Source organism: Physeter macrocephalus, chromosome 20 (assembly GCF_002837175.3).
Source record: "Physeter macrocephalus isolate SW-GA chromosome 20, ASM283717v5, whole genome shotgun sequence".
Taxonomy (NCBI): Eukaryota; Metazoa; Chordata; class Mammalia; order Artiodactyla; family Physeteridae; genus Physeter; species Physeter macrocephalus.
In genome coordinates, this window is record NC_041233.1 from 59,011,928 (window position 1) to 59,022,949 (window position 11,022).

General features: G+C 53.5%; 1 protein-coding gene and 1 long non-coding RNA gene across 7 annotated transcripts in view; one reads left to right on the forward strand and one right to left on the reverse strand.

Moving 5' to 3' along the window:
* LOC129391674 (uncharacterized) overlaps positions 1 to 11,012 on the reverse strand; it is a 19,680-nt gene extending 8,668 nt beyond the window's left edge. The window contains exons 1-4 of one of the 2 annotated variants that reach the window (XR_008616291.1): positions 9,736 to 11,012; positions 6,182 to 8,156; positions 4,388 to 5,397; positions 2,775 to 3,166 (exon numbers count right to left, since the gene is read on the reverse strand). This is a non-coding gene — a long non-coding RNA (uncharacterized lncRNA). Of the gene's footprint in view, positions 1 to 2,774; positions 3,167 to 4,387; positions 5,398 to 6,181; positions 8,157 to 9,384 lie in introns of both variants that reach the window. The other variant, XR_008616290.1, reaches the window with a different exon arrangement.
* The window catches only part of NEURL1 (neuralized E3 ubiquitin protein ligase 1), an 82,637-nt gene that overhangs the window by 61,618 nt on the left and 9,997 nt on the right, over positions 1 to 11,022 (forward strand). For 4 of the 5 annotated variants that reach the window (XM_007130565.4, XM_028481827.2, XM_028481828.2 and 1 more), the window contains 2 exons: positions 385 to 626; positions 1,160 to 1,481. In XM_007130565.4, the coding sequence (XP_007130627.1) occupies positions 385 to 626; positions 1,160 to 1,481 (564 nt within the window). Of the gene's footprint in view, positions 1 to 245; positions 627 to 1,159; positions 1,482 to 11,022 lie in introns of those variants that run through there. The other variant, XM_055081377.1, reaches the window with a different exon arrangement.

Genomic DNA, 11,022 nt, shown 5'->3' on the forward strand with positions numbered 1-11,022 from the left:
GGGGGGAGTGGAGGGTGGGGGGGGGTCACGGGAGAGGGGTGGGGGCAGGTGGTGGGAGGTGACAGGTGAAGGGTGGGAGTAGATGGTGGTGGGAGGTGATGGGTGGAGGGTGGGGGCAGATGGTGGGAGGTGACGGGTGAAGGGTGGGGGCAGATGGTGGTGGGTAATAAATGGTGGTAGGTGGTGAAGTGGGAAATAGCAGTAGATGGTAGCAGGAGAAGGAAGGTGGCAAAAAGTGGCAGTGGTGCTAAGGGGCAAGGATGTTGGAAATCCTGGGCAGTGGTGACTTCTGCTTATGCCCCAGCCCTCTGCCCTTCCCTAGGGGACCCTGGTCCAGCTCTTGGACTGTCAAGTTCTCTGACACTGTGGCTTGTTCCTTTGCAGACTCCATCGGGGGCCCCTTCCCTGTCACCTCTCACCGATGCCACCACAAGCAGAAGTACGGCCCGCCGGTGCTGCCCGGCGGGGGACTTCCGGCCACGCCGCTGCTCTTCCACCCACATACCAAGGGCTCCCAGATCCTCATGGACCTCAGCCACAAGGCCGTCAAGAGGCAGGCCAGCTTCTGCAACGCCATCACCTTCAGTAACCGCCCCGTCCTCATCTATGAGCAAGTCAGGCTGAAGGTGGGACCTCCCTTCCTGTTCCCATCACTGCGTCCCCTGGGGCCTCTGGACTTTCCTGCCAGGCACTGCCTTCTGCTAACGGCCACCACTACCCCCTGACCCTTCGCTTTCCTCTCTGCCGCACTTCTACTCTTCTTCATCCCTCCTCTTTCTCTCTCCCTCTCCTTACTCCTTTCTCAACCTTCCCTGAGTGACAGAGAAGGGACGGGAGAGGGGAGTGGCCATGGGGAGGTGATGGGAGATGATGGTGGGAGGTGAGAACTAGCTCTCACTCGACTGGTGGGGGCTCCTCGGGGAAGGAGAGGAGCCCGAATAGCGGGTGAGCTGCGCGGTGTGACTCCCCATAGGAGTCTGTCTGGGGGTGGTCTGCAGAGGAGGGCACAGCCCCTTCCCCTTGGGCTCACTGACGGTGGGGGAGAGGCTGGGCTGGGGGTGGTCTGCAGAGGAGGGTACAGCCCCTTCCCCTTGGGCTCACTGACGGTGGGGGAGAGGCTGGGCTGGGGGCTGTCTGAGGCCAACCCCCTGCCGCCCAGATCACCAAGAAGCAGTGTTGCTGGAGTGGGGCGCTGCGGCTAGGCTTCACGAGCAAGGACCCGTCCCGTATCCACCCTGACTCACTGCCCAAGTACGCCTGCCCTGACCTGGTGTCCCAGAGCGGCTTCTGGGCCAAGGCGCTGCCCGAGGAGTTTGCCAACGAGGGCAACATCATCGCCTTCTGGGTGGACAAGAAGGGCCGTGTTTTCTACCGCATCAACGACTCGGCCGCCATGCTCTTCTTCAATGGGGTCCGCACAGCCGACCCGCTCTGGGCCCTGGTGGACGTCTACGGCCTCACGCGGGGCGTCCAGCTACTTGGTAAGTGCCCACTCCCTCTGGCCCCTTAGGTACAGGGCACACTTCTGGTGCTGTGGTCTGACTCGACTTGGTTCTATCAGGCATATGCGGCTCCCTCCCCCACTGGTAGCAGCCCTGGGGCTGAGTAGGCACTGGGACAGCTCTGGGAGCCTTGATGTGAACTGCAGAGCATCCCTTCTTCCAGGCCCACAGCTGTGGCAAGTGGTGCTTGGCGCGATTTCTGCCCTCTGTGGTCCCTCAGGTTGTGCCTTTGAGCAGTGTGCGACCTTCATGATCATGTATGGCAGCCTCAAAGACCCCCTCACCCCCAGGAAGTAATTAATATTAATCATCGTAACTGTAGTTTACAGAGCACTTACTGTGTGCCAGGCACTTTGTTATTGCCATGCTCGTAGCAACCCTGGGAGGCAGACTCCCTCACTGGGCCCCGTGGAGGTGAGCCTCAAGCTCAGGGAAGTTGTCATTGGCCCTAGGAGGCGCTGCAAGGCTCAGCCCCAGGTGAGCCTTGGCCCCTGGGCTCTGCAGCCTTCCAGGAGGTCCAACCCCACCTTAGTCCTTTTTGCAGGGATATGGGTGAAAGGGGTAGGAGGGGACAGCAGAAGGCACGAGGGGGGCTAAGACTCTTCTGGCTGCTTCTGGGCCCCCAGTGTGAGTAAGGCTACTACAAGGGAGTGAGAGGGCAGACATCCTGTGGGAGGTGAGGAGGAAGGGCGTTAGAAAGTATTCTAGGGCTGCTAAAGTACCAGGCTTCCTGGCAAGGGCACACACAGACCCTAAAATGCCAGGGCTGGAAGGGGCCTCAGAGTCTCAGACTTCCTTGGGTCTCACGGTGAGTTGGTGGCTGAGGTGGGGCTGGAATCCAGGTCACCTGACTCCCAGTCCAGGAATCCCACTTTGCTGCACTTGAGCATGTGTAGGCAAGTGTGTGTGCATGTGCATGTGCACACATAGACTGGGTACAGGTCAACCCATTGGCAAATTGGCTGTGTCTCCAGGAGGATCCTGGATGAACCTCAGCTTTTCCATCTGTAAAATGGGTTGGTAGGAAAATTAAATCCAACTAAAGAGGCTATGAGTAAAGTGCCCAGCATAGTCCTGGGTACCAAGTCGATGCTCAAGCCAATGCTTGCTCTTCCCATCTCCCATCCCTGCCCCACATCCCTGCAGAGAAAACTGCCATGGAGGTGGTGGAAAAACGTTTTTTTCTTTTTGTCCTTTCTGACTTCAGAGCCTAGAAACAGTGAAGCTCTTTTTTCTCAAAACACTTTTTTTTTTTTTTAAAGATTTATTTACTTTTTTTTGGCTGCGTCAGGTCTTAGTTGTGGCATGTGGGATCGTCACTGAGGCATGCAGGATCTTTCATTGTGGCGTGTGGGCTTCTCTCTAGTTGTGGTAGCGGGTTTTGTCTTCTCTAGCTGTGGTGCACAGGCTCCAGGGCGGGTGGGCTCTGTAGTTGTGGCACTCGGGTTCCAGAGCTCGTGAGCTCTGTAATCTGCAGTACGCAGGCTCAGCAGTTGTGGTGCGCAGGCTTAGCTGCCCCGCGGCATGTGGGCTCTTAGTTCCCTGACCAGGGATTGAATCCGCATCCCCTGCATTGTAAGGCGGATTCTTTACCACTGGACCACCAGGAAAGTCCCTCAAAACACTTTTATTTGAGTAAAAAAGATAGTTAAAAAGAAAAAAGACTGTGAAAGTAAAAACAAAGAAATGAGTAATGGTTAGAAGTCTTTCTGTGTGAAGGAGGGATCCCTGTCTTACCCAGCTAGTTTCCTCTCCAGGGTGGAATCTTGTGCCTGGTGTGTACAGGACCCTGAGGAATATTTGCAGGGTGGGTAGGGGAGAGTGGTCGGATGGATTGATGACTTGTTAGATGAAGGAAAGGGTTGGGGGTGTGGCTGAGGTAGACCCAGCCCCGCTCACAGACAGCCCCAGGCTCACTGGGAGACAAAGCAAACACTCCAGAACAATCAGGGCATAACCCAAGAGGCAACAGTAAATCTCTGAACACTGTGGTCATAGCATCTCATCCATTTGCCAAGATGGTTTCCATCCAGTTATCTCATTTAACCTCTTAGCAGCTGGCCCTGGAGGGAGTGATTATTATCCCCATTTGTCAGGGAGAAAATTGAGGCCCATGGAAGGCCTGTCCTGTCTGTGTATGGGTGTGGCAGAGCTGGGACTTGAACTGGGTGTTCTGATGCCAAAAGTAGTACCTTTAGCATTACCTGCCCCCTCCCGATCCGGCCCCCCCACCACCAGCCGCCGCGGTGGGTTTAAGCAGGAAGTCAGAGGAGGCTGAAGTCAGTGTGGGAGGATGGAGTCTAGGAAGGCTTCTTGGTGGAGGAGGCTTAGACTGGGCCTACAAGTTCCAGGAGGGTTGGGGTGGGGGTGAGGATGAAGGGGACATACTGGGTGAGATGGGGCTTCCAAATCTCAGGGGCTGAGGGAGGGGCTTGGAGAGGAATCTTGAAGGGCCCCACCCTGGGGCAGAGCCCAGGCACTGACCTGGCCCAGCCTCTTTGACTATAAATGGGTTTTCACGCAATATTTTCAGTTGCATTTGGATTTCCTGTCAGCCTCCTCTCTGTATACCCAATAAGGCCAAGGCCCAGCTGATTCCCATCACAGCTGTAAATCACCATAATCCCTGGGCATTTAAAAACACTGATTATGGCCCCTAAAATGAATTTGCAGATTAAAATAGCTCCTCGTTTTGTTCTTCCTAAATTGATTTTTTTTGTGTGAAGAAAGGAGAGACCCACCCAAGTTATCTTCGGAGGTGGGCCTGCTGCTCTATGCCCTCATTCCGTGCCCCTGCCCTCGGGACACACCTGCGGCCCTGTATAGTCTCAGGGTCCATTTCCCTCCCTCTCCTCCCCACTTCTCATCTCCCCCTCTCTCCTCACCTGCCACGTCACTGCACCTGTGTCTTTCTGGGCCTCTCTCTCCCTCCAACCAGATCCCGCCGGCTCCTCTGCTTTCCCTCGTCTTCCTCCTCAGCTGAGTTTCTCCTCTGAAGAAGTCACTCTCTGTCTTGGGGGCTCTGAGGATGGGCCTGTCTTTCCTGGGGTGATTGTCCCCCAAAACTGTGGCTCATCTTTAGAGATTACCTGCCAGAGGCCTGCCCCCTCCCCTCTTGCCTCCACCTGGAACCTGTGGCCAAAGCCCTCCAAGCTCCTCAGCCCAGAGACATCCTGGGCTCCCTGGCACATAGTAGGCCCACAAGTCAGGCCATGGACACATTGGCCATCTTTCCGCCACAGAGTGGAGGTAAGGGCTGGTGTCTCTCCCTGATTGACACCTCCAGGTGGGGTCCCCATCCCCGCCCCCCCCACTGCCCTAACCATCACCTGGGCCCCCTGATGCCCGTGCCATGGCCCCAGCAGACCTGCTTCAGACCTTCCAGGCTCCCTGTTACGCTGGGGTTCACAGCAGATCACCCTCTTCCCTCCGGGCACCCTGGCCCAAGCCCAGGCTGGTATCTCCAAGAATAACAGCTTCCTACCTCCAGGAAGAAGGACCTGCCAGCAACTAAATAAATACAAGTTTTATGGGGTGATTAATACTTGGAGAGATAAGTTCCTATCCCAGTTTTCAAGGTCTCCCTCCTCCTCTCAGAAGTGTTGGTTCAGGAAGAGCAGCTGTGGATCCTGGCAGAAAGCTGGTGAGCCAGGAATCCATCTGTAGGGTGTTCCTGCGCACCCCGCTGTGCCCACCACAGCCTAGGCGCTGTGCAGGGGTCGGAGGAGACACTTGAATTGGAAACCCAGCCCCTCTCCTTAAAGAGTGTTTATATTGGGGGACATGCCATATGACTGCTCTGAGGTGACCTAAATCCAATACTACAAAAAAGTGTGGCTGAAGAATAAAACTGGGGGGGGGAGGGTGCAGCTGGGGAGCAATCCAGAAGGACTTCCTGTAGGAGATGAGTTTCAAGTCAGAAACCAGGGGAGGTGAAAAGAATGGACTGGTTGAGGAGGAACAATTTAGGCCAGACAGGAGGGGTGTGCATTGGCACAGAGGTGGGGAATTGGCGGTCAGTCGGGGAGCAGATCCTTCAGGGGATGGGATGAAGTGGGAAGATAGTGGCTGACTTGCGGAGAGCAGGTGTGTGCGGGTGTGGGTATGCTCATGCATCACAGAGGAGAGAGCCAAGAGAGTAGAAAGTTTCCAGCAGCTTCTTGCTGTCAAGTTTTTCAGTAAGAGGAAATGTGACCCAGAGATGGGGAGGGGCCTACCCCAATTCTCCCAACTAGTCAGAAGCCAGGCTGGGCCTGGAATTAAGACCTCCCAGCTGACGTGAGCACAAGGTCAGTGTGAGAAGACTTATTGCCACATCAAGATGTCTGTGGCTGAGCCCAGGAGGGTGTTAGGAGGCCATTAGGGGGGCTCCCAAGGACTCATGGTGTCATCCTAGGTCTTGGTAAAAGACCCCACCTGCCTACTGAGGAGAAGGATGTACAGAGACTCTCAGGGTAGCTTTCTGGGGGCCAGGCTGCTGCTGCACCAGTTTCTGGGGTGGTGGGCCAGCCTGGCTGCTCCGCATTGAGAGGCCTGGGCCTCTCCGTAGATAAGGCCTGGGGTCAGGTCTCTGTCCCGGGTGTGCCTCAGCTTGTGGTACAGAGCGTGAGGCATCCTGGCCGGCTGAGGACCACACTGCCATCTGGGGCTTCCGCTTCCCAGGCTAAACCAATATTTACCTTCAGTTGTGGCTGCCAGGGGCTGAGAGGCAAATATTGGCTTAAGGAGCCCGAGCCAAGCTCTTGGGATGGAGAAAGAGCTGAGGATGCTGATAGTGATTTCTTCCTTTTTGATGGTTTTCATTTCTTCTTAGTTAAAAAAAAAAAAAAATCTTGCTGTTCTTTCTGCTTCGGAGACTCTTCCAGGTGCTTCTTTTTTGCTCGCCTCAAATTCTGCCAGTTATATCAAGGCCCAGTACCAAACCCTCCCCTCCACCAGGGAGCCTTCCCTGACTTACTGTATTCTTCGTGACCCTTCCTCTTCCTGAAGCGAGTGGAGGTCTAAGCAGTATCAGCAGTTCTGCATCATGTACTGTCCTCTTTAAGAATACAGTAGAAATCCTCTTTGTCTATATTATAAAGAAAGTTATTAGTGTACCTATTTTGCAGATAAGGAAACAGAGGCTCAGAGAGGTCTGATAACGTGTCCATGGTCACACAGCTCGGTGGAGCTGTGACTTGAGCCCAGAAGTGTGGGCTACATTAATTCCCAGCTTCTCTAAATATGAGTCTCTCTGGTCTCCCTATTATGTCTAGATACCCCGCCAAGGGTGGGGATTTTGGCCCCCTTATGTCTTCCAGAATAGAGCTTGTGAGAGCTCCAGGCATCAGGGATCAGCCATATGTGTTGGGCACAGATAGGCCACCAGGGCCCTGGCAGAGTCGAAGAGGGGCAGTGGGTGCCTAGCGTCCTGTTTCAGTGGTGAGGGTAGGTCTGCCTGCCTTGTAGTTCCCTGAAGGCTCTTGAGGGCTTTGTTTGATTCTGTTGTTCACAGTGTGCTCTAGTTTTCTACCAGAATGAATATATATAAAGTGCAACCATATATAATTGCCAATATTTGACTGTTTGTAGTGTCCAGAAATGGCAATTTTATGTGTTTCCATCTAGTATCTCTTTGGGCCAAGATATAGTGCTGGGGACCTTGGAGAGACCTGGTGGCCCAGAGTGGGGTGTGTGTAGGGGAGGAGCTGGGGCCTTGCAGTATTGGGGACAAAGCCGTCATTTCAGAAGCAGGAGACCTGACTGAATCGACTCCACTTGGCCATTCCCTAGCTTTGGGCAAGTCTCTCAGCATCTCTATGCCTCAACCGCCTTGTCTGTTATTTGGACATAATTATACATGCACCATGTACCTCACAGATATTCTGTGAGGCTCACATATGTAAAAGTGTTTTTACAAACGGGAAGGGCTGTCTTTTTCGGTTAAAAAGGAATATCTAGAAACACCACCAAAACAGACAATCCCCTGCCAGTCCGCGCTTTGGAAGAGGGAGCCTTAAAACCAAGTCCCTGTGTCTGGATGAAAGTCAAACCCTGCGATCTAAACTGTTTCTTGGAACAAGATCTGTGGTTCTCCAGCTGGGTTCCTTGGAGCACTGGGATTCCACAGAGGCATCTCTGAGGCAGCTGAGTGGCAGGGCTCTGTGGCCGCCTCTTAGACTTTAAGCAGAGTTTTCCGTTCCATTGGATGAATGATTCCACTGCTTGAAAAAAAGTTTGAGAACCACCAGACCAGATGATTCTGAGAATCTATACATCTAAGATCCTGTGGCTTGAAGATTCTATAAACCGAAGAGTCTATGACTCTGAGTGATTCTGGGACATTCTGCCCTTCCCTCCGCGAGCCTCAGAAAGTGTGTGTGTTTCTCCTGGCTTTCCCGTGGTTGGGTTTACATGGAGAGTGTGGAGGTGGTGTGGGGTCAGGGCACTGCCCAGAAGGGTGGAGAAACCCCTCGCCCATCCAAGCCACGTACCCGTCCTCCTGGCTCCTTCGCCTGCTCCGTGCCAGCTGCGGACCGGCAGGAGGATGTTTGTGGACACAGTAAATGGGTTGGCGCGTCTTCCAAACAGGGGCCGGCAGAGATCTGCCAGGCGGCTGGGCGGCTGCAGGCTGACCCGTGGTTAAAGATTATCCAGCGCTGCGGATGTGCAAATCTAAACAAACAAGACTTGGGCTGACGGCAGGCCCTGCTTCAAAGGAGCCTCTGCTCCAGTTCCCAGGCCCTGCCTTGGTTACCCCGCACTGGCCGGCAACGGGTCGGGGGCTGAGTGGGTCTCTGGGCGGGAGCTGGCCCTGGTGCCCTACGCCTGGCGCCTCTTCCTCCACTCCTTTCCTTTCTCTTCACTGGTTTTGCTCAGACTGTTCTCCCCAGGCATTTGCTAATGCAGTTTTCCCACCCGAGTGGCTCTCACTTCTGTCAATCCAGACCCTCTTGTCCTTCAGGGCCTGGGTCAAATCTTGTTTTTCCTGAGATGCCGTCTCTGAACAACTGTGACTGTTAGAAAAACTTTCCTTGCATGGATCCCGGTATCCTGTACCCACTCCTTGGGGCCCCCTCTGAGCCTTCTCTTCTTCAGGATAAATCTCCCTTTTAGGATAATGCTGTCCAACTGAGGCTAAGAACTTCTGTTTCAGAGCTAGTCAAAGTAGAGGATAAGATGGCCTTGAGAAGTGGTGAGCTTCTTGTCCCCAGGGGCATTCTAGCCAAGGCTGGGTGAGAACTTGGCAGAGATAAACAGATTTCCTTATTCTCCTCTGAGGGCCTGTCTTACCTGAGACACTAAGAATTTTGTAACAAAATTGTACTCAAATATTTTCATGCCTCCAAGCTTCAAATCTCCCAAGGGCTACTGGCTCCCCAGGGCCCAGGTCCTGGCTCTCCCTCTCCTTAACCCCTGCCCAGGGCTGGGCACACAGGGGGTCAATGAGTGGGTGCCCTGAATGCCACCCTGAGGGGAGGAAATCCTGGCCCAGGCCTCCCTGCCCTTTGCAGGGCCTGGCTCTTTGTGCCCGGGCCCAGGGGATCTGCAGAGCTAGCGCCAGGCACCAGATTAGGCAGGAGCTGAAGACTGACACGTTCTCTCCTGAAAGATGGGACACGAGAGGGGAGCCAGCTTTGCAGCTTCTCCCGTGGCCCTGTGCCACCCCTCCCCTATCATAAGCACCTCCAAGTGGGCAGCTGTGTGTCCCAGGCACGGATTAAATAACTTGTTGCTTCAAACGTGGGGCCACCCCAGTGCTTGGGGGTCACAGGCTGGCCCTCTGGGTTTTCCAAGCTGTACCCCAGGGCGCAGTCCTGGCCTGAGGTTCGGCCCATGGTTGTTCTCCCCTGGCTTCGGGGGCCCGGACCCTTCCCTGACCTCCAGCTTGATGTGGACTCACATCAAGGTGATGTGACCTTTGCCGTCCCCTCTGTGGAGGGTGCTCTGACCAGTTCCTCCATCTCAGGTTTCATCTATTTCAGGGCCCCGCGCAGCCGGGCACACTGATGGGATGGTTATTTTGGAGCTTGCTGGTGGCCTGCAGCTGCTCCTGACCCCGAGGGGTAGAGGGGATGGGAGAGAAGACATACTTGGGCTGGGCACTGGCCCCAGAGATTCCATTTTTAGCTGTTTCCCAGCGTCTCCTGTACCTCCTCTCCTAACTCCTGTGATATTTCAACAAAGGACAAAAGGATCTCTTTCCTACCCCTTCCCCTCTCTCTCTCTTCGCCCACTGTTTCTCCTTCTTTACCTTCTTTCATCTCTAATCACCATTTGTAGCTTCTCCTTCCTGGTCTTTAGTCAGTAATGTCATTCCGTGATTTTGTCTTGGGTGCTTACCATGACTGATGGAAAGTCCTAGGTTCAAAAAGTTAGTTGTCTGAGTGCAGATGGACCTGACTTTGGCTGATAAACTCAACCTGAGCAAATGGTAATAACTGAAGTTATCAAGTATCCAGGTGCCAGGGGCTTCTCAATCTACCTCTGATCCCTGCGACAACATCGCAAAGCAGGTATTAGTACCCCTGTTCTCATGGTGAGTGATCGGGGCCTGGAGGACAGTTGCTTACCCACAGGCCACCAGCCAAGTGCTGGATCAGACAATTAAACCCAAAGCCCATGCATATTCTTCTGAACCATGTAGCATGAAAACAATAACAATGGCTCATATTAACCTCGTGATTATCATGTGCCAGGTACTCTACTAGGTGCCCTAGGTACTGTATTCCACCTCATCTTCTCAGCATCCCTTCCGAGGGGAGTATTAGAGTCCATATTTTATACCAATAAGTAAATGCTGATTTCACTGCTGAAGAAGAGAGTCCCAGAGGGGTTAAGCTACTTGCCCAAGGTCATACAGCCAGGAAATGGCAGAGCTAGGATTTGAACCCAAGCTGATGACTTCAGAGTCCTTGCACTTAACTATGCTCCTGTCTTGCCTACCAGTATATGGATTTTGTTAACCAAGAAACCTAAAATACTTTTAGGTTGCATTATTAGAAGTATAGTGTATTTATCAGGGGAGGTGTGATGGCCACATTGTGCCTTGAGCTGGTCAGGGCACATCTGGAATACTGAGTCTGGTTGTGTTCATTGTCTAAGAGGTGGGAAGGTGTGTGGGGAGTCTGAGTATTCCCTGAGGAAAGCTGTCCTCAGTGTGGGGCTGAGAGGCAGCCCCAGAGGTAGTAGGTAGAAATACAGGGAGGTTATGACTGAGTGAGCCCTAGAAAGTAAACTGTATAAAGAGCAACACATGATAGGTGTGTGTTTATATGTACAGATTTGTGTGGAGTGATCGTTTTATTTAGGGTGATACGCAGGCTACTCATTTTCATTATCTAGCAATTTTGTATAAAGATAGCAAGTAATTTGTAAACACTGCCAGAATAGTTTCTAGCTGGTTTGTAATTTTTTTTCTTTTTTTTTTTTTTTTGCAGTACGCGGGCCTCTCACTCTTGTGGCCTCTCCCGTTGCGGAGCACAGGCTCCGGACGCGCAGGCTCAGCGGCCATGGCTCACGGGTCCAGCCGCTCCGCGGC